Genomic DNA, 23,617 nt, shown 5'->3' with positions numbered 1-23,617 from the left:
CAGAATGTGCAAGCTCCTTAACAAAACTATTGTAGCTTTGGCAGAACTGTAGTCTTCTGGGAGCCAAAGCAGCAGAGACAGCAATAAACAGAACGTGGAACCCACTGCATGAGACTGAGGGAAGCTTTATTCTCTGACTCCCATTGCTGCATTTATTTGTTCATTCAACCAATACTGACTTGAGCCCCTTATAAGTGCCAGGCCCCATGCTAAGAGCTGGAGAAGTAGTGCTAAGCAAACACAGACCGGATCCCCATCCTGATGAAGCCCACAGTGTATTGGGGAGAGTGGGGGGCTAGGAACCCTACCTGAAAAAAAAAAAAAATCCCAAAGCAGTCACAGCTGTAAACATTTTAAAGGAGAGGTACATGGTACTGAAACCGCACAACGCAGATGGGACTCGAACCCAGCTGAAACACAGACTGGGACTTGAACCCACTGTCTTTTTTTAAAAAATAAATTTATTTATTTATTTTTACTTATTAATATTTGGCTGCACTGGGTCTTCGTTGCTGTGTGGGCTTTCTCTAGTTGCGGTGAGTGGGGGCTACTCTTTGTTGCGGTGCGCAGGCTTCTCATTGCGGCGGCTTCTCTTGTTGCAGAGCAAGGGCTCTAGGCATGTGGGCTTCAGTAGTTGTGGCATGCAGGCTCAGTAGTTGTGGAGCACGGGCTTAGTTGCTCCGTGGCATGTGGGATCTTCCTGGACCAGGGCTCAAACCCGTGTCCCCTGCATGCGGTTAACACTTTGCCACCAGGGAAGCCCAAATCCACTGTCTTTTTTTTTTTTTTTTTTTTGCGGTACGCGGGCCTCTCACTGCTGTGGCCCCTCCCGCTGCAGCGAACGGTCTCCGGTCTCCGGATGCACAGGCTCAGCGGCCATGGCTCACGGGCCCAGCGGCTCCGGGGCATGTGAGATCCTCCCGGACCGGGGCACAAACTCGTGTCCTCTGCATCGGCAGGCGGACTCTCAACCACTGTGCCACCAGGGAAGCCAACCACTGTCTTTTAATTAAAATCGCACACCTAGTCTCAGGACTAAATGAAGCTCAGGTTCTTTATGTCTCAGCGCAGAAGGAGTTCAGCGAGAGGCATAATGATAGGTAAGAAGTGGATTTATTTAAAGAGATACACATTCTATAGAGAGAATGTAGTCTGTCTAAAAACGCAAGAGAGGTCCTGGGAGAAACACACTCCACAGAGTATGGGCCACTCAGAAGGCAAAAGGCCCTGAAATATGGGGTGGTTAGTTTTTATGGGCTGGGTAATTTCACAGGCTAACGACAGGGAGGAGTATTCCAACTGTTTTGGGGAAGGGCGAGAGATTTCCAGGAATTGGGCTACTGCCCACTTTTTGACCTTTTATGGTTAGCCTAGGAACTGTCATGGCACCTGTAGGCATGTAATTTAGATGCTAATATATAGCAGTGAGCGCATAATGCGGCTCAAGGTCCACTAGAAGTGGAATCTTCCACCATCTTGGACCTAGTAGGTTCTAACCAGTTTATGTCGTATCCTCAAGAGCTATGTCACTCTTTTAGATGCTGTGCCCTGCTCTCCTGTTTCAGTACCGTGAGCACATATTATAGGGTCTGACTTGATTAGGCAGGACAGGGAAGGATCTCTGAAAAACAGATATTGAGCTGGATCTGAGAAATGAGAAGGGAAAGAGGAGAGGGATTGAGACGCATCAATGGCATTTGCAAAGGCCCTGCAGTGGGAGAGAAGAGAATATAAAAAACTTAGAAGGCAGAGGGGTTGGAGCAGACTGGTGGAGACTTAGGGTGGAGCTGGGGCAGGGTCGGGGAGACCAGCATGGGTAGCAGGAAGGAGGCTGCCTGTGCAGGGCTGAAACCCAGCAAGACCTTGTGGGGCCCTACGGGGCACAAAAGCCTTGGCTTGTCCCCTATTCCTTGTTTGTAGGGAAAAGGTTTCAGCCTCCTAGACCTTTCCTGAGTTCCAAAGGGCAAATTCATGCTGTTATTAATTAGAGGCCTGAGGGAATGCAGAAACAAGGCAAAGGCAGTCAGAAGCAATACTGCAATGATGGGGCAGGGTCCTAGTTCCCCCTTAAGGGATATACACAACAATCTGATAGGAATCTCTGAGTTCTTCTACAGGAACTAAGGCCACCACCCACGTGGAGGATGGTAACTTCAGGCTGAATACAGCACATGGACCCCAGGCTGGTAGGAACCAGAAAGCTGATGATAGAGAGTTCTGGAACACCACTGTGTTACCTCTCCACCAACCAATCAGAGGAAGATCATGCAGACTTCCCACCAAATTGTGCCTATGAAAACTTTTCCCTGTAAACCATTAAGAGTTCAGGTCTTCTGGGCATGACCCACCCATTCCCCTTGCGTGGCCCTTGCAATAAACTTCTCTCTGCTCCAGACTTCAACGTTTCAGTTTGTTTGGCTTCACTGTGCATCGGGCACAGGAACTGGGGTTGGACCACAGGGCCTCTGGGTCTCCTAGGGTCTCTATCTTCCTATCAGCAATGGGAAGTCTCTGAAAGGCAGGGGGAGGAGACTGAGGATGCCTGAATCATATTTGCATTTGGAAAGATCACTCTGGCTGCAGAGCTAACTCCTCTGAAAGTAACTTCTGCTTTGCAAATCCAATATGCAGGATCGGTATTCAGTTATTGGAAGAAGAAGTTGGCGCCTTGCAGCCGGATCTGGGTTTGCATTCCAGCTTCATGCTTCACTTATGGCGAGGCCTTCGGCAAGCCAGCATTTCAGAGCCTCAGCTTCCTCGTACATAAAATGGGGATAATAATACCTCCTTCTGCATTGTTGTGAGGGTTAAGAAAATTAAAGAAATAAATAGTTTGCTTGACACGCTGCAAACTCTCCTTGGGATCTGAGAAAGTAGAAGGCCTACTTTGATATTATATGGGGTATAAGAAAGCTAAAATTCAGCAGGTCATAACCACTTTCGGCTTTATTTGGAGAAAACGTTTTGGACTTCACCTTCCTATAGAACGACAGTCTGAAGTACCTTCTCCTGACTCAAACAACAACACAATAATACAACAACCATGTATTAAACTGTTTGTACTGGGGCTACGGTCGCGCCTTCTGATTTTGGCATTTATCAGACGATAGACCATGTACAGATGAACAAACAGAAAACATACAAATGACAAGTGAGCGTTATAAACATAGAAACAAGTAAGCCATTGGCTGTGGGTTGAGTGCATTTGTTGGTGATGAATAACAGGCTGCTGGGTGTCACGTTTAGTCAGAGGGGGGCTGAGTAAGCCTTGTTTTGATCAGTCCAGGATTGAACATTTCAGTACTCTCCTCTCCTAAACAGCCAGGGATCCTGCGGCAATGACACTCCAGTTGCCCTTAACTCAAGGGTTTTGTCAAAAAGACTTGGGAGTTGGGGCTTCCCTGGTGGTGCAGTGGTTAAGAATCTGCCTGCCAATGCAGGGGACACAGGTTCGAGCCCTGGTCTGGGAAGATCCCACATGCCGTGGAGCAACTAAGCCCATGTGCCACAACTACTGAGCCTGCATTCTAGAGCCCGTGAGCCACAACTACTGAAGCCCACGCACCTAAAGCCCATGCTCTGCAACAAGAGAAGCCACAGCAATGAGAAGCCCGCACACCACAACCAAGAGTAGCCCCTGCTAGCCGCAACTAGAGAAAGCCTGTGCACAGCAATGAAGACCCAGTGCAGCCAAAAAAATAAATACATAAAATAAATAAGTTCAAAAAATAAATAAATTAAAAAAAATCCATTGGCCAATCCAAAATCTGTTGATGCCTTTCTTTTAATATTAAAAAGATTATTATTGGGCTTCCCTGGTGGCGCAGTGGTTGAGAGTCCGCCTGCCGATGCAGGGGACGCGGGTTCGTGCCCTGGTCCGGGAAGATCCCACATGCCGCGGAGCGGCTGGGCCCGTGAGCCATGGCCGCTGAGCCTGCGCGTCTGGAGCCTGTGCTGCGCAACGAGAGAGGCCACAACAGTGAGAGGCCCGCGTACCGCAAAAAAAAAAAAAAAAAAAAAAAAGATTATTTTTAATAGTATTGTTGACTGAAAAAAAAAATTCACAACCTAAAACTGAGTTATGTTTTATTCAGCGGGAATTTTTAGGACTTCAAGCCCGGGAGGCAGCATCTCAAACAACCCTGAGAGAACTGCTCCAAGGAGGTGAGGGGGGGGCGGGACAGGTTATATAGAGTTTTGCAACAAAGGGCAGGTAGTCAGAACATCAAAAGATTATTGTTAAAGAAAGCCAGACATCTCAAGTTAAGGAATTTAGTGCTTTTCTATGTATGAGAAGATGCAAGAGTCTGGGCTCACTGAAATCATTCCTTTGATAGGCACCTCAGCTATCTGGGGCCGACATCCCACCTTGTCACAGCCTGAGTTTCCTCAGGGCTCACCGCAGGGAGTGGCTGCAGTCTGATGGCTGTTGATGGCAGGTATTCTTTCCTTCCTGAGTTTCCTCAGGGGTCACCAGCCCACCATCAGCTGTGGCTGCAATCACTGATGACAGTGACATTCTTTGTTTACTGATATGGCAGGCAATATTCCATTTCTCAGTATAATAATCAATATGAAGTCTCACTTGGTTGATTTATCCAGTCACTTTCATGGGAGATCTGGAGGCTGGCCTTGGCAATTAGGAAACCTGGATTCTAATCTTACTTTCAGTCATTCAATGGCTGAATGACTTTGGACTCACTGGGTCTCCCTGTATTCTTTTGGAAAATGAGGGGCAGGGATGATTTTTAACGTCCTGCTGGTTGTGGATTTTTGGAGTGATTAAGAGATTTGAGTCCGACAGTCTGACTATCTGGGCCAACCCACACGTATCCTAGGGTAAATTTACTTAATCCTCCAGAGCTTTGGCTTCCAGATTTGTAAAATGGAAAGAACAATAATGCTTACCTTAACAAGAGATCTTGTTAAGATTAAATTAGGTACTTAATGCATTCATTCCATAAATACTGAGCACCTAGCCTCCAGCTCTGGGAGGGGCAGAGGGTGGAGTAGTGAAGAAAACACTGGGGTGTAGGCTGTTTTTGGAGCCTAAAGGGAGATCCCAGATAAAACATAGTAAACACTAAAGAAGGAGTAGGATTTTAAACAGCTAGAACCTTGAAGACGATACAACACAGCCATTTCATGGAAAGTGACTTTCCAGGAACGTGGAAATATTCACATGGAAATACTGCACTTTCCAGGCTGCATGGATGCATGTATGCCGTGGTCTTCCACGTGTAGCAATGGTCCGCAGTCCCGTTGATTTCACTTCCCTCTATCATCGCTCCACATACAGCAATGTCCGGGGAATTTTGGTTGCCACAGCTGTGGGAAGGGTGGGGAGGTCGTTCTGGCATCTAGTGGATAAAGGCCAGGGATGATGCTCAATATCCTAACACAGCACAGGATAGCCTCCACACCAAAAAATTAACTAGTCCAAAACGTCAACAGTGGCATGGTTGAGAAACCCCGCTATAGAGAGAACAGCAAGCGCAAGGGTCCTGAGTCAGGAGGGAGCTTGCTGTGTTCGGATACAAATGGAAATCCACTGTGGCTGAATAACCCAGGATGAAGTGAGAGAGGCAGCCTGGGCTAGATGATGGAGCGCTGTTTAGGGCACACGGTGAGGAACTTGGAAATTATCCCCAAAGCAGTGGGCAAGCCCTTGGAGAGCTTTAGGCATCGGGGGTAAGGTAACCCAAGTAATGCGCTAAGCCCTGTAAGCGTGGCCGCAGTAACTCCTCCTGTCCAGCAGAAGGCGCCGGCCGACACTTGGCCTCCGGCCGCCCGGGACGGGCTTCCTCTTGCCGTCCTCCTTCCTCGTCTTTTCCCCTCAGGAGAAGTCGGGAAGGTGGCGGCGGCGGCGGTGGCGGTGGCGGTTGTCCCAGGTGGGCCGGTTGGTGTGGCCCGTCAGCCCGCGCTCCGCAGCGTCCGCGCCGCGCCCAGTCCAGTCGAGTCCGCCGCGGCGGCCGGGTCCGGCGCGGGCGGCGCGCGCTGACGGAGGGCGGCGGCCGCGGCCAGGGCGGCCGGTGGGACCGCGGGTCCCCGGCGCAGCGCCGCCCGGCTCCCGGCCCTGCCGGCCTCCTCTCTCGGCGCCGCAGCCATGGCGGCCAGCGCGAAGCGGAAGCAGGAGGAGAAGCACCTGAAGATGCTGCGGGACATGACCGGCCTCCCGCACAACCGAAAGTGCTTCGACTGCGACCAGCGCGGCCCCACCTACGTGAACATGACGGTCGGCTCCTTCGTCTGTACCTCCTGTTCCGGCAGCCTGTGAGTGCGGGGCCGCCGGGCGGGCGGGGGGCCCTTCCCCTGGCGTGGGGAGCGGGCGGCTGGGTGGGGGTCCTTTGGGGGTCCGGCTGGCGGCGGCGGTTGGGGCGCGGGCTCGCGGGGCGGGGCGGTCGAGGCCAGGGGCCAGGATGCGCTGGGCCCGGGCCGCCGGGCTGGGGATGCGCTTTCGATTTCGCCGGGCGAGGGTCCAGGCCCGGGGCAGCCTTTGTGGGTGGGACGTGGGCGGGGTTGGGGTCTGGAGGGGGCGCCCGGCGTGAGCATCTCTGGTCCCCGCGGAGCCGGCGCCGCCTCCCTCGGGCCTCGGCTCTCCCGGGCGCTGACCCGACGGGACTGCAGGGGAAAGACGGGAGGAGGCTGGGGACGGCCGTGCGGGTCCTTTGTGTGCCCCGCCTCTCCGCCGGGGCGCGGCGGTCCCGAGCAATACACCTGCCGGGCGCCGTTGGGGGGTGGGGGAGAAGCTGGGGTGGGAGAGAGCAGGGACGCTTAGCTTGGGCTTTTTTTCCTCGGGTCGAGAGTACCTAGGTCAGTGGGAGGAAGCTGGCACTTAGGAATAGTAGCGGGATTAAAATGTCGTGATGGCAGAGATGTGATTCCCAAGGGAAAAGTTAGAGAAGATTAATTGCGGGAGAGGGAGGCAGAGAAAGCAGAAGCGAGGCTGCGGGGCTTTAGCTTTATGGTCCAGAGAGTCTTGAGGAGTTTGGGGGAAGTTTTAGTGGAAATAAGGAATTGACTCGGAGCTGTGTCATTGTAAATAGGGTGGTGGTATCTGTAAGATTTCTCTGTCAATAGCTAAGTGTCCTGGCTGTGTACAGAAATGAGGAGAGATGGAAAGACAGCGTTGTTTCAGAAAAAGGGAGACCACCGTCTTGAATTACTGGGATGGTTTGTACTTCTTCCTCTTTGCTCCATTAAGCTGCGTTTTCATAAGACTTTTGTTGCTGTGATTGAAGGTTTCTTTTGGAGAGTTTGTGGATGATTTTGGAACTGAATAAGTTGCTTTTATATGCTAAATTATTTTGTGTTCACTAAGTTATTGACGAAGTGGTAGTTACTAAATGTTCGTAAAACTTTTGGTCCACCAAATATCTACTTAAGTTCTTTTACTTGTACCATTCTTTGAAATAAAGTAATTTGGTACCCACTTCTCCCCCAAAAAACTTTGTAAGAGTAATACTGAGGCAATGGATATATGAGAAAACTCATTCTTGGAAAATGCAAGGTATGCCTAGTAGAGTACGATTTGTTTTGTTTTCTTCTTAAGTTGGGCAAAGAAGCATTATTACTCTTCCATGACTGTTATTTCTTCAATAAACACTTATTGGGTGCCTACTAGGTTCTTTGTAAAGCCTTGGACTGTGCTGATGATTAGAGCAAAATCCTTGTTCTCTTGGTGCTTACATTCTAGTGGAGGAGATGGGAACACATAATAAGTAATCAAATGAGAAAAATGTCAGGGGCAAGTATGCACTAAAATAGTATGATAGGAGAGACCTTTTCTGAGAGGTCACTTTTATTTTATATATATATTTTAAAAATTTATTTCAATTTATTTTTGGCTGCGTTGGGTCTTTGTTGCTGCGCGCGGTCTTTCTTTAGTTGCGGCGAGCAGGGTCTACTCTTAGTTGCAACTCATGGGCTTCTTACTGCGGTGGCTTCTCTTGTTGCAGAGCACGGGCTCTAGGCGTGCGGGCTTCAGTAGTTGTGGCCAGAGGGCTCAGTATCTTCCCAGACCAGGGCTTGAACCTGTGTCTCCTGCATTAGCAGGCGGATTCTTAACCACTGTGCCACCAGGGAAGCCGGAGAGGTTACTTTTAGATTGTAGAGTCAAGAAAGCACTCTGAGAAGTTGATAGTGTTGTTATTGAAGTACAACACAATCCTAGAGCTAGGTAGTATTTAGGGATAGTCTGATTCATTCTTTTCATTTACAAATAAAGACTTAGTTTGTGGGCAACTTTTGGTTTTAAAATGAAGCCAGTAGTCCAATTTGTTTTGAGTATACTTGCATTATGTGCATAATAAGTATGCCAGTGTTTTTACTAAACACAAGGTCCTTTGATACATTTAAAGTATTTAGTTTGGAAAGTATGTATATATTTACTCTTCTGGATTTCTGACATTTCTGTGTAGCCATTTGCAAGTATAAATTTACTTTGTTGCAGCAAATGTGTAATATGAAAACTATTTACAAATTCCTTCCTAGAGGTCACATTTCCGAAACATTATATATGAAAGGATATCTCATTATACATGACAATTGTTTATTTTATTGGAATTTAATCTGTAACAGATAGGACTCCATATCTCTGTTTAGTGGTGATTCTGCAAATATTTATTGCTCACTTGGCTTGTGTCTTGTACTGTGGGAGGCACTGGTCCTACTTGGATCCCACTATCCTTAAGGAGCTTGCATTCTAAGTATGTAAACATAGTTATGATACACTGTTTCATAGCTTTGAGCTATCCCTGACATACCTAAATGAATAGGGAAAGCTCCACAGAAGATTTGATGCCTGAGCAAAGACCTTTAAAGACAAGATCCACATGGCAGGTGGCTTCATGTAGTTGAAAGAACAAGTACTTATGAGCTAGATAAACCTGGTTTTGAATCCTGGCTCCACTTACTAACTGTGTGGTACTGAGAATGTCAGTCTCTTTGAGTTTGAAGTTTCTCATCTATGAAAAGGTGAGGATAAGGTTTACCTTATACATTTGGGTTGCAGATTAGTTTTTAATATTAGAGATAGTGTATGTTTGACATCTCACATGATGCCTGGGATATATAATATCAGTAGCTCCCCAATATATGAGGGGCATTATTAACAAGGGGGACAGGATATTCCATGAGTAGGGAACAGTATGTGAAGGATGCTGAAATGAGAAGCAGCTTTATAAAAAAATCTATCAGTTTGGATTCTTTAGATGTAACTCAAAACCTGACTCAAGTTGGTTTAAAAATATGAGCGGAGGGACTTCCCTGGCGGTCCAGTGGTTAAGACTTCGCCTTTCTGTGTAGGGGGTGCAGGTTCGATCGCTGCTCAGGGAGCTAAGATCCCACATGCCTCCACGCCAAAAAACCAAAACATAAAGCGGAAGCAATATTGTAACAAATTCAATAAAGACTTTAAAAAGTGGTCCACATCAAAAAATCTTTGAAAATATGAGGGGAATTTATTGTGTGTTTTTAAATAAGACTTTATCCAGTGGTTAATGATGTTGCCTCGATTTCCCTCATCCAGAGATGGCTGCTCCCAGCTCCTGGGGCTACATACTGCTTTAATTTATATCATTGTTACAACTTTTCCAGAAGTTGTGATTCAGTCTGGATTAGCTTAGGTCATATGGCTAAGTAGAACCAGTGCCCTCATTGGATGCGTTCTATCATGACGTTATTGGAACAACAAGGATCTCCAAGATAGAGTTCCCAACTCAGAAATCTGGGATCCTTGTGAAGGAAAGAGTGGATCCTGAATCAAATGTCTGCTGCAGAAATATTGAAAGGACAGTAATTCCTGAGGATTTTTTTCTTTGGAAAGCAATAATATAGGAAAATACTTTAAGATTAATATAACTATTGAGTTTAATAATAATGTCTTTGCTATTTAGATGCCATGGTATAATTGAAAGAATATGAATTTTGAAGTCAGATTTTGACACTGCCACTAGCTTTGTGACTTAGGGCAAAGTATTAAGGCCACTATGTGTAGGTCGGCCTGGACCCATCCCCTCAGCCTCAGTTTCTTTATTTGTGATAAAAGATGGTAATATATAGCTTAAGGTTGTTCTGAGGATTAAATGGTACAATTCATTGAATATTTATTGAACATATATTATTTTTGAGTATGGTGCTAAGCAGTGGATGTACATATATGAACTGAGTCATAGTAGCTGCTGGTCAGAAACCTTGATGTGCCTAAAAAATGCTGATACACAGTAAAGGGTATCTACTATCATGAATTTAAAATTTTGGGATAGTCACATGCCATTTATCATATATTTAGCAGTGTCTTTGTTTAAATAAATCGAACAAGTATCTTATTGTTAATATTACTAGACTCAGAGCTGATCTCTTTTTTTTTTTTTTTTTTTTTTTTGGGGTAAGTGGGCCTCTCACTGCTGTGGCCTCTCCCGCCGCAGATGCGCAGGCCCATCCGCAGGCCCAGCGGCCATGGCTCACGGACCCAGCCGCTCCGCGGCATGTGGGATCTTCCCGGACCGGAGCACGAACCCGTGTCCCCTGCATCGGCAGGCGGACCCTCAACCCCTGCGCCACCAGGGAAGCCCAGAGCTGATCTTTTATTTCCTGTTTTTTCTTTCAGATGACTGCACTTTGTGCTTGTATGATGCTTATTTAGAATATGTAACTGAATTCCGATTGTGAAACTTTAAAATAGACTTGAGATAGATGTATTAAACTGTCATTGAGGTAGAATGGGGTTGTTCTAACAGATTGATTTGTCACTCTTTCTGCTTCTGTCTACAGAAATAGTTAGAATTATGAATGGCATTCTATTACAGCCAACATAAAATATTACCTTCATGTTAAAGAACTTACAGTTGAAGACTAGCTTTAGACCAAATTATTTATTTTGTGGAGAGTTTTAGCATTTGTGTAATCAGTAAATAATATGAGAGTTGTTTTATCCTTTAAAAATGATTCATAAACTTTTCAGAGAGAGTTTAGATAAAAATAAAAAATAACATTTGAGAAACACCGTGTCCCACTTAATACCAGCCCTTTTATGTGAACAGTGCATTTAAACTTGGAATTTCACAGGAGGATAAATGTAGACAGATAGTAACTTATACTCTATTAATTTTGTGTGCATTTTGAGTCTTTTGGTGAATCTTATAAGAATTTTGACTTTAAAGTTGGACAGATGAAAAGAGGCATTTGTTTTTATACGCTCATTAACATTTGAGTGGATTGCAGTCAAATACCCTTTTGGAACTCTGTTTATAATATTCAGTACCACATGAGCTCACAGTTGGCGGTGATTTATATCCTTAATTCCCTTTTCACTTTTTTTCATACTCTAACATGGCTACATTCAGTGAGATATTTTGACAGTGTAGTACAACTTCAATTTAGTGTGAGTGGGAAAACTGATAACTTTTTCAATTGTGAAGGGCAGAGGTTTTTTTTTCCTTTTTTTCCCCCTTTTTAAACAAATATTCATTAAGTCCAGGCACTAGTACATGTGTTGGGGATACAAAAATTAAAGAAATGAAAAATAAGATAATAATAACTACTATTTAGAATTACTGACTGCTCACTCTGTGTCAGGCATTATTCTAGTAACAATCATATAAGGTAAGTACTGTTACCCTCCACAACTTTAAATTGTAGCTTACACTCTTAATGCTTGCTGTAAATTGTTGTGAATTCTATATTTGAGGGATTTAAATGGTGGATTTTACTTCATTGGATTTTAAGAGGCAGGACAGGTAGTTTATGGATGTATCACACATTTTTGTTTTATAGTTATGTCATGCTTTTCTTTAAATAGTTTGTTAGGTTCAAATGTCTTTTCATTGACTTATTTAGAAACTGTTGTTGTGTATTGTGAGAGTAATGGGATATGGTGCTGACTGGTTCTGATACTGATTTTTTTGAGTTTGGCACATAGGTACCAAGGCATTTATAACTTGCTACCAAGGCATTTTTATATCAAGTTCGTATCTGTTCTTCTCTCATTTGTCTGTGAATTTGGATCAGTGTGATTGTAAACACTTTGACCTTTAGTCAGTTTCAAAGTAGTGGTTGTACAGTTTATCTAGATTAAATCTATATTAAAATTTTGTGAGTTGGATTACAAATAAAAAGAATTAAAACATTCTTTTAGGGAACTTGCTGATCTCTGGACCTCAATTTAAAATTTATTGCCTCTTTAGAAAGCTCTGTATCTAACTTCAGTACACTCTTTGGAAAATAAGCAAATCCTCAGACTGACAATTTTCAGTCTTCTCTATGCAACATGCATAATGCTTACATTCTTGAGAAGCTTCTGTGGAGATATTCAGGACTAGGTGCCATTACCCTTCCTGTTTTTTCCTCCGCTCAGTAATGCATTTCCCAATCCACATGGTCAAATCGATGATTATCTAGGAATATAAACCTTTGGTTCTTCTAATGTATATTAAAAAAGTAAATCATTCATAACTTTGGGTACTTCGTTAATAGGTTCCTTGTGACATCCTTTACAGCCTCACACATTAGAGCTGTTGCTCTGAAGACACCTGATTGGACATGATGAGAATGAAATTTATTAACTTATAGGAGGGATAGGAACCTTATTTGAATTGTTCTATGTATGGGGAGTGAGTTTTTGTTTGTTTTTAAGTTAGAACATATTTTTCCAAAGACTCCTGAGTAAGACATCGTCTCTTTTTTTTTTTTTTTTTTTTTTTTTGCGGTACGCGGGCCTCTCACCGTTGTGGCCTCTCCCGTTGCGGAGCACAGGCTCCGGATGTGCAGGCTCAGCGGCCATGGCTCACGGGCCCAGCCGCTCCGCAGCATGTGGGATCTTCCCGGATCGGGGCACGAACCCGTGTCCCCTGCATCGGCAGGCAGACTCTCAACCACTGCGCCACCAGGGAAGCCCCATCGTCTCTTTTTGATTGGTACCATAACTGCTTTTTAGAGGGAGGGAAGTCATAGTTAACACTTTGCTTTTATTCTAGTTGCTTATTTTAAGAGATGAATTAACAAACTGGAGCATGGTGTAAGGCAGTTGATTAGGATAAGGAGATTTGAAATTCTGTATGAGAGGAATATTTGCAGGGACCAGAAGTGTTATTAGCTTAAAGAAGAAAAAACGAGAGAGTGAGGGTGGGGAGCTGTTCACGTAGTCACTGTTTTTGGGTAAATTAAGGCATTTATGTGGAAGAGGTAATAGGTTTATTCTGTAGGGGGAGATACAAGACCAGGTATGGAAGTTACAGAGAAACATACATGTTTAGAAAAGGAAGAGGAATTTTCCTTGTAGTGTCATTCTAAAAATTCTTTTCTTCCCCCACTTTTTGGTTAAATTTTGCAAGATCTTTGATGGGAGAAGTATGAAAATCAGCAGAACTAATAATGTGGGAAGATGTGAAAACTTCCTCATTTCTCTCTTCTAATCTTTATCTCTTACTCTGTGAATCTTGGTGGCTCTAACTTGGAACAGTTGTGCTCAGTAGGTACTTCTATAAAAAGATTGCTAGTGTCTAGTAAAGAGACTTGGCATTTTTGAAATAGGAGGGATTTAAAATTTTAAGAATTCCTCATGTTTTCTAGGAATGTTTTTTCATCAAAGAAACCAGCCTACACATATGTCAGTTAAATTTGATTTTGAAGGGAAAGAACCATTTATTTTCCATTCTTTTTTATGTTTCGTTTTTAATTGAATTTTAATTTTTATCGAAAGAATGTATGCACATAGTTTAAAAAGGCCAAGACTTATAACGAGCAGCAGCAGTCGTCTCTTCCCTTTCTCTGTTTCTGATTACCATGGACAGTCGGTTCTTTTCCTCTTAACTTACCTTAGTATTTCTGGCTAGCATGCTTACAGCTATTTTTTTGATTTTTCAATTTTTGCTTTTATCTATTGACTTCTCTACTGTACAAGAGGGAAGATAAGGCTTTGGCCCTCTTAACACTCCTCTCACTCTCCACCTATACTCTGCATCTGCTCCTTCAATATAACATCACAATTTTTGGTTAAATCACTATTTAGTATTTACCTTATTGCGTTATATACATACTGTTCTCAGCTGAGTCATACAGTAGTATATTACTACTACATTTTCTTCCTTGTACAGCCTTTTCCCCCTGAAGTTTGTAATTGTCTAGGTTACTTCACTTGCATTGTTTTCCATGTGTGTATCATTATTATATCCCCAGATAAATTATCTCTGGCTGAGGTATATAACTGTTTTCAATATGACCAGATATGTCAGGTACTTCTCTTTTTCCTGGGTACTTCTGTCAGCCTCTGGTCTGGAAATGCTGCTCTCTAGGCCTGCTCCGCAGCTGTCATCCTGGGACTTTCTCCTGCCTTCATTGTGGAAATTCCCTTCATGCCTAACCTGTGTTGCAACCTCTTTTTCCAGGACCCCCGCATTTCCATTAGCCTCCTGATTCAAGGTTAATGGGAGAGCATTTTTGAGAGCTACATGGCTGAAAGTGTTTTATTCTGCCCTCACATTCACAAAGGTGAAAATACTTTACCCTTGGAATTTTTAAGGCATTGCTTAATTGTCTTTAATTAATTAATTAATTTTTGGCTGCGTTGGGTCTTTGTTGCGGTGCGCAGGCTTCTCATTGTTGTGGTTTCTCTTGTTGTGGAGCATGGGCTCTAGCACGCAGGCTCAGTAGTTGAGGCTCACGGGCTTAGTTGCCCCGCGGCATGTGGGATCTTCCCGGACCAGGGCTCGAACCTGTGTCCCCTGCATCAGCAGGTGGATTCTTAACCACTGCTCTTACCAGGGAAGTCCCGCTTAATTGTCTTTAATCCTTCAGTACTGCTATTGAGAAGTTTGATTCTATTCTTATTACTCATTCTTTGTGCCCTATTTTCCACTCTCTCTTTGAGAGTATATATGATCTTTTTATCCCTACTATTCTGAACCTATATTGAAGTTTTTTTTTTTTTTTTTTTTTTTTTTTTTTTTTGCGGTACGCGGGCCTCTTACCGTTGTGGCCTGTCCTGTTGTGGAGCACAGGCTCTGGACGCGCAGGCTCAGCAGCCATGGCTCACGGGCCCAGCCGCTCCACGGCATGTGGGATCTTCCCGGACCGGGGCATGAACCCATGTCCCCTGTATCAGCAGGCGGACTCTCGACCCCTGAGCCACCAGGGAAGCCCCTGAAGTATTTTGGTATAGGTCTTTTTGTTCAATGTTTTAGGCTTTATTTTGGACTTGTTGGATTGGAAACTTACGCTTGGCTAGTTTATAGATATTTTTTCTCCAGTCTTCTTACTGGGGAATAAAAAAAAAAACCTGGCTGTCATTCTTCTAGGCACAAGTTGAGGGAGGGAACTGGGGGCATAGAACCTATTATCATTCAGTGTGTAGAGTCTCAGATAAGCTTCCATTTCTTAGCATAGTACCCAGTAGCGATCCTCAGCTGTGCCTGATTCCAGAGCCTATTTGGAATAGCCTCTCCAGATCAGATTTTCCTTCAGACTTCTGCCTAGGGCTTCTTAGGGGTAGTCTTATGGAAGTAGGGAAACTGGGAATCTATTTTTGACCCTATGTAAATCCCCCAACTTGTGGCTTGATTCCTTTCATGAATCTTGCAGGGGTTCTGTGGTGGGAATCATCTTTAGTTGGCTTCTCCCACCTCTACAGGAGCATCTGTTTTGGCTTTCTTTAGTCTGCACAGTCAGTTACTGCTGGTAATTTTCTAGATTTTGGTATGCCTTTGGGTTCCTTCTTTGTTCTCTGTTCTTCTCTTTGTGGGTTAATGCTTTTTTATTCCTTTGCTATCATTTCAGTAGAGTTTAGCGAGGTAGTAAAGACATTCTTGGGTTTTGTCCACTTTTAGCAAGAATACCTTAATTAGGTTTAAATTGTTACTTGGGTGTTATTTTTTAGGTGCTTGCCCTAAATGTTACAAGGACCTTACAGTGAGTGTAGTGTTTCTGGCTTTCAAAAACAAAAACCCAAAATAACAATCATAGTTTGCACCGTGTGTGTGTGTGTGTGTATTTTCAGTGTTTTAAAGTTGTGTTCTGGATAAACTAACATTCTGGACTATCTAATACATGCATATCTTGGTATCAAAAGTCTGTAGATTTTTGATAACCTGTTAAAGGCATCTTCCATTTGTTGTAGATTTTAAATGTATAATTTATTTTTTAATTTTTAATTTTTTGCGGTACGCGGACCTCTCACTGCTGTGGCCTCTCCCGTTGCGGAGCACAGGCTCCAGACGCGCAGGCTCAGCAGCCATGGCTCACGGGCCCAGCCGCTCCGCTGCACGTGGGGTCCTCCCGGACCAGGGCACGAACCCGTGTCCCCTGCATCGGCAGGCGGACTCTCAACCACTGTGCCACCAGGGAAGCCCTTAAATGTATAATTTTTATAATATGAAACATTGTATATAATATTTTTACTAAATAACTAAGATTGGAATAGATTTAAATGCCAGATTAGCTTTATTACTTTATGCCAACATTAACAACCACCTAAATTTCCACAGCCTAGTAAAATATTTTAACCAGCTTTTCCCCCAGCAGGAGAAAAACAATTAATAAAACTAGCTAAATAAGCTTTCTTACTTATTCATCTAGCACACATTGTAATTTGAGTTGACAAATGGCTATTTGGAAGATTGTTTGCTGCGTAGTTAAGAGTAGCATACTGATGGACATATGGAATGAGTCACACCATCTGGTTGCAGTCATACCTGAGTGGTGGTCGTTAAAACTAAAACTCCTGGGAATCTGCATATGACTTAATTATACTGCAGAAGCATGTTGGGCTCCACCAGTAGATGACTTTGGAACTTCTTGAAACCAATTAAGTGACAAACATGCTTTCAAAATATTAATACTGCTGTTATTAAATGAGTCATTCAAAAAATTTCTTTTGTACTAAACTGGAGACTTAAAACGTGTATTTTAGGATCCAGAATGGGTGGTACTTCAATATTGGCAGTGTAAAAATGATGTGGTTTACTTGCCTAACACTTTCATCCAATAGTTATGACTAATGTCATTACAGTAAAGTGTTTTATAAACAGTGGATTCACCTGATAGCTAAACTTGGCTTAGCAGAAAAGGGGAAGTGGCAGCAGCTTCCAGGAATATATCTTGAAAATAACTAAATAAATGAGTAATTCAGATTTGATTGAGGATTTCATTCAAGTGATCAAATTTGGTAGATGGAGAAGGTCGTCTGCCGATGAAAAAAATTTAGTTTGTAAAAATTGTGGTTTCTATAGATAGTAACATGGACTCTTAAGTTGACATACATTAAAACCAACTTTTTTGTTGTGTAATTTTAGGAGTCTTAACATCTGTATAGATTCATGTAACTACCACCACAATCAGAACATGGAATGGACCTGTTCAGTTACCCCTCAAGACTCTCTAACCCTTGTCTTTCCTTAACCCCTGGCCTCTACTGATCCATTCTCCAACAACTATAGTTTTTCTTTCTGAGAATGTCATTTATACAGTATATAACCTTTTTAGATTACCTTCTTCACTCAGCATAATACTTTTAAGATTAATTCAGGTTAGTTGTTATTGGATGGGCCAAAAGGTTTGTTCCGTTTTTTCTGTAAGATGGCTCTAGTAGCACTTAGTTGTCTTTAACTTCATTTGAAACAATTTTGTTAGATTGTATGTGGCAGCTGTCATATCAGCATGCATTTAAAAAGACTTATCAAAATTGGCCATTTTAATATTGAAAATGGAAGAAAAACAACATTTTCGGTATATTATGTTTTATTATTTCAAGAATGGTAAAAATGCAGCTGAAACACACAGAAAGATTTGTGCAGTGTATGGAGTAGGTGCTGTGACTGATTGAACGTGTCAAAAGTGGTTTGCAGAGTTTCGTGCTGGAGATTTCTCTATTGGACAATGCTCCATGGCCAGGTAGACCAGTTGAAGTTGATAGTGATCAAATCAGAACAATAATTGAGAATAGTTGACGTTATACCACGCAGGAGATGGCTGACATACTCAAAATATCCACATCAAGTGTTGAAAATCATATGCACCAGGTTGGTTACGTGAATCACTTTGATGTTTTGGTTGCACACAAGTTAAGTGAAAAAAACCTTCTTGACCATATTTCCGCATGCGATTTTCTACTGAAACGTAATGAAAACATTCCGTTTTTAAAACACACTGTGACTGGTGATGAAAATTGGATACTGTACAACAATGTGGAATGGAAGAGATCATGGGGCAAGCGAAATGAACCACCACCAACCACACCAAAGGCTGGTCTTCATTCCAGAGAAGGTGACTTTGTGTATATGGTGGGATTGGAAGGGAGTCCACTATTATGAGCTCCTTCTGGAAAGCCAAACGGTTAATTCCAACAAGTACTGCTCCCAGTTAGACCAACTGAAGCGGCACTCGACAAAAAGGGTCCAGAATTAGTCAACAGAAAACGCGTAATCTTTCATCAGGATAACACAAGACTGCATGTTTCTTTGATGACCACGCAAAAACTGTTACAGCTTGGCTGGGAAGTTCTTTTTTTAATTTTTATTTATTTATTTATTTATGCGGTACGCGGGCCTCTCACTGTTGTGGCCTCTCCCGTTGTGGAGCACAGGCTCTGGACGTGCAGACTCAGCGGCCATTGGCTCACGGGCCCAGCCGCTCCGTGGCATGTGGGATCTTCCCGGAGTGGAGCATGAACCCGTGTCCCCTGCATCAGCAGGCGGACTCTCAACCACTACGCCACCAGGGAAGTCCTGGCTGTGAAGTTCTGATTCATCCATCGTACTCAGCAGACATTGCACCTTCGGATTTCCATTTATTTCGGTCTTTACAAAATTCTCTAATGGAAAAAATTTCAATTCCCTGGAAGACTGTAAAAGGCACCTGGAACAGTTAGTTCTTTGCTCAAAAAGATAAAGAGTTTTGGGAAGATGGAATGATGAAGTTGCCTGAAAAATGGCAGAAGGTAGTGGAACAAAAGGGTGAATACGTTGTTCAACAAAGTTCTTGGTGAAAATGTGTCTTTTATTTTTACTTAAAAAACCGAAGGCACTTTTTGGCCCACCCAATACATATTCTAGTAGTCCATTTCTCCTTATTGCTGAGTAATATTTCATTGCTTGGGAGTTTACCCATTCCTCATTTGAGGGACACTTGGGTTTTTCCAGTTTTTGTTACCTGTGAAACAACCCAGTTGTTTCATACAGTTATTTATATACAGATTTTTTGGTGAACACAAGTTTTCATTTCACCTGGGTAAATACCTAGGAGTGGAATTGTTAGGTCTTATGGTAAGTGTATGTTTAATTTTTTTTTAAAAAAAGACAGTGTTTTTGGTTGTTTTGATTTGATTTCCCCTTTATACTGGTTAGGAAGCTGTAAATTCTATGTTATTTTATGGTCACTGTTGAAACTTTATTATCCATCCTAACATTCTAGAGTTAATCAGTATTTTAACCTTCCCCTAATAATACAAAGTCTTTAAAAATACAGAGTACTCTCACTTAAGTGCTATTTTTGGTTAAATGTTAAATTTGCCCCTTCCCCTCCACCATACATAGGGTATTTTGAAATCAGATGCTATTTGTTTAGATTTGCCAATGTGTTTCCCAGTTTTTTTGCTCACCCCTTTGCATCGCACGACCTTCTTGGGGTTATTTTTTTTCTTAAAGTGTATACAGTCATCCGCTAGTATCCTTGGGGGATTGGTTCCAGGATGTCCCACGGATCCCAAAATCTGATGACGCTCAAGTCCCTTATGTAAGATGCATATGACCTATACACATCCTCCTGTTTACTTTAAATCATCTCTAATTACTTATAATACCTAATAAAATGTAAATGCTATGTAAATGGTCATAAGTACAATGTAAATGCTATGTAAATAGGTGTAAATACAATGTGAATACTGTGTAAATAGTTGCTGGGCACATGGCAAATTCCAACTTTGCTTTTTGGAACTTTCTGGAATTTTTTTTCCCCAGTGTTTCTGATCTGCAGTTGGTTGAATTCCTGGATGTAGAACCCAGGGACGCAGAGAGCCAGCTGTATGTTTCTTTAGTGAAGATCTCCTGGGGGTAGACTCTGGTTTTTGTTTATCTGGAAATGTCATTTTGATCTTAGACTTCAAAGATATTTTTGCTGAGTTAACAACTTTTTTTTTAACTACTTAAAGATAATATTCCACTATTTTCTGGTTTCCATTGAAAAGTCTTTCAGTCAGATTTTGTTTCCTTTGTCTTTTCTTTCTGAGTGCTTTTTGTTTTGGGGGGGGAGTGGGGTATGCGGGCTTCTCACTGTTGTGGCCTCTCCCGTTGCGGAGCACAGGCTCCGGACGCTCAGGCTCAGCGGCCATGGCTCACGGGCCCAGCCGCTCTGCGGCATATGGGATCCTCCTGGACCGGGACACGAACCCCTGTCCCCTGCATCGGCAGGCAGACTCTCAACTACTGTGCCACCAGGGAAGCCCCTGAGTGCTTTTAAGATATTCTGTTTATCTTTGAAGTTTCATCCAAATGTTTCTAAGTATGAATTTTATTTGTCCTGATTTTGATAAGCTGTGCTTCCTATATCTGTAGACGCATGACTTTCATTGGATTTTAAAAAATCTCAGCCGTTAGCTCTTCAAATATTGCCTCTCCTTCATTCTTTCAATTCTGTCTCTCAAAAGCAAGAATAGCCCCCCACCCCTGTTTTTTTTCCTTTTCTAAAAACACTCGCTTTTTTCCGTCTCCTTAAGTATCTGTGCTGCCTTCTGGGTTATTTCTTATTTCTGTTTTCTAATTCACCAAATCTCTCTTTTGGTATGTCTTATCTGCTCTTTAACTAATTTGTTGAATTTTTAATTTCCACATTTATAATTTTTCATTTCCGAAAGTTCTGACTTTTAAATTTAACTGTTATTCTGATAATTACACAATTTCCTGTTCATTTTTATTCCATCTTTTGTTTGTTTTAACATTTCCTATATGCTATATTTACTTTGTATTTTGTATTTGATAAATCCAATGGCTAAAGTCTTGGGAAGAGGTGGCATAAAGCTTTTGTTTCTACTGACTCAGGCTCAGTGATTTGTTTTTTTGTTGTGTGATGATTTTTATTATAATCTCATCTTTTATTGAAATTAATATTTTCAAATCCTGATAGCATAATTTATAAATTAGAAATGCATTTCTCTTTTTTTTTTTTTTTTTTGGCGGTACGCGGGCCTCTCACTGTTGTGGCCTCTCCCGATGCGGAGCACAGGCTCCAGACGCGCAGGCTCTGTGGCCATGACTCACGGGCCTAGCTGCTCAGTGGCATGTGGGATCTTCCCGGACCAGGGCACGATCCCGTGTCCCCTGTATCAGCAGGCGGACTCTCAACCACTGCGCCACCAGGGAAGCCCAGAAATGCATTTCTCTTGAGAGGATTTGTATATTCTTCTCCTGTGATCTAGGGATATTACCACCCTGAAGCTACTTAATTCTCCATCCAGGGTCTTGGGTTTAACAGGGATATCTCAGGTTTACCTCTCATCTTGTCTTAGTTATTGTTGGTATTTGCCTTCTGAGCAACACTGAATTTTTTGTATGACATGGGCCACTCTTCTGGTTTCAGCTCACTCTTTTTTTTTCTTTTGGGAAGGGGGGATTCTTTGAGAGCCCCCTTACTTTCTAGAAATGTTAACAATTAGGTTTTTTAAATTTTTTAAAATAATTTATGGGGTGTCATATTTTAGCAGAGGAACCTTTCAGGATATCTAGTCTGCTATACTATTGTAAGTAGAAATTAATGAGATTAGATATGCAAAGTGGCAATCTAGGTTACTTTAAAAATATTAATTTCCTTCTGTCTTATTAAATTATATTTTGCCTACCAATTTGTATAAGTGTGCTTGACATCATATGGTTACTTTTTGTGGACACTTTCCTTAATCTCTTCTAAGGGTTTCTATTTTCTGCTATTCGGGAAATAGTAAATTTATGGGAAAATTTAAGTGTTTTGTTGTATATGAGGTAAATGTGTAGAATGTTCTGTAGAAGATTGAACCTAGGTAGAATTTATATCTCAGTAGTGATCCAAAGGAATTCTGCTTCTTTCTTCACTTGGTAGTTAACATATTTGGTATATTTAGAGCAGTGGTTCTCAAGTAGAAGGACTCTGCTGTCCCACCCCACACCCCTGAGGGACATTTATCAGTATCTTGAAACATTTTTCATTATTCCTACTGGGTTGGGCATGCTTCTGGCATTTAGTGGGTAGAGGCCAGGGATGCTGCCCTACCTCCTACAGTGCACAGGACAGCCTCCTCATGGTAAAGAATTCTCTTGCCTAATATGTCGGTAGTGCCTGATTTAGAGAAATGAGGTAAAGATAAATTGTTGATGCTGGTGGCTATATTTGGGAGGAAAGTTTTCCAGGTTTTTTAGAAAAACTGAAAGAAAGCCTTAACTGTTTTCTCATTTACTTTCTGTAATTCTTCAGCACAGACATTCACATCCATAAAGCCAGGACTAAAAGTCCAAATTTTTTGACTACTACTAGTTAATTGAATTGTTTATTATTTCTTGCAGTTTCTTTTTTTTCTGTTACAGAATAAGAAACAAGTTTTCATTCTGGAAAACTTGGAGAGAATAGAAAATTATAAATAGAAAAAAAATCATTCAGTTCCATAATCTATAAGCAAAGACTGTTAACATTTTGGGGTATTTAGTTTGTTTTCTTTGCAGGTATTTTTAATATAGCTTTGAGAATACTATATAATTTTCATCTTAAAACCAAGCATAAGTATGCATAGTTGTACAGTTTTGTTGCTTAATCACTTGCCCTTTGATAAAGAAGGTTTGTTTGTTTTTTTTTTTTTTTTTTTAGTATGAGTGATGTTTGATGAACATCTTGTACATAGTTAAGTTTCAGATTCCTTCTTTAGAATAGATTCCTAAAAGGTTATTACTGGGTCAAAACGCATGAATAAGGTTATTCACAGGTTGGTGAATTTATCCTACTGTCATCAGTGTATGAGACTACATTTTTTACTACAGCCTCATCAGTCTGCATTCTTCTTAAGAAATTGATAGAGTCAGCCTTCTATTTTTTTACCAAACTATTTTATAGTCATGTTATATCCACGTACAAAGCTTTTGGAAGCTAAAAAAGGAAAAATTTTTGCACTGAAGATACAGTTAATCTACCAGAATTAATGGAATATAAAAGAGTAATTAGAGAAACCAATATGAACAAATGTAAAATTTCCTTGGAGTTACTCAATTTATGTAAGTAATCTGCTGACCTTGCAAAATTGTGTCTACCAGTTTTGTAAATTGAATCTTATTTTAAGTGCACTGAGAGAGTGCATTTAAAGAAGCTCTGTAATAGGTCTTCTTGTTAAGTGGGAAAATGTCCTGTCATATTTTGGTTATGAGTATGTTATGGTTTTGTTTGTTTCATAAGTGAGAAAATTTGTTCACTTATTTAAGTAATATGAATACCTTCTTTATGCAAAAATGGACATTGTGGTATGGTAGGGCGTTGAGATGTATGAGAGAGTAAGCTATACAGTGCAGTGCTTTCATGAGATTACATCTGTATGTAACTTTAGGAGTCAGGGGTTCCCTCATTTGATGATTTGAGAAGTACAGGGATATAATTCATTGCTCCAAACTTCCTTATTCAA

At 42.0% G+C, this 23,617-nt stretch overlaps 1 protein-coding gene across 7 annotated transcripts in view; it reads left to right on the top strand.

Annotated features, from left to right (window-relative positions):
* The first annotated feature begins 5,639 nt into the window (after positions 1-5,639).
* The window catches only part of AGFG1 (ArfGAP with FG repeats 1), a 72,799-nt gene continuing 54,821 nt past the window's right edge, over positions 5,640-23,617 (top strand). For 4 of the 7 annotated variants that reach the window (XM_032637713.1, XM_032637711.1, XM_032637710.1 and 1 more), the window contains exon 1: positions 6,107-6,273. In XM_032637713.1, coding sequence (XP_032493604.1) covers positions 6,107-6,273 — 167 coding nt within the window. Of the gene's footprint in view, positions 6,274-23,617 lie in introns of all 7 variants that reach the window. The other 3 variants (XM_032637712.1, XM_032637707.1, XM_032637709.1) reach the window with 3 other exon arrangements.

This window comes from Phocoena sinus, chromosome 7 (assembly GCF_008692025.1).
Source record: "Phocoena sinus isolate mPhoSin1 chromosome 7, mPhoSin1.pri, whole genome shotgun sequence".
In the NCBI taxonomy this organism is placed as follows: domain Eukaryota; kingdom Metazoa; phylum Chordata; class Mammalia; order Artiodactyla; family Phocoenidae; genus Phocoena; species Phocoena sinus.
This window is presented reverse-complemented; position numbering and strand designations above follow the sequence as displayed.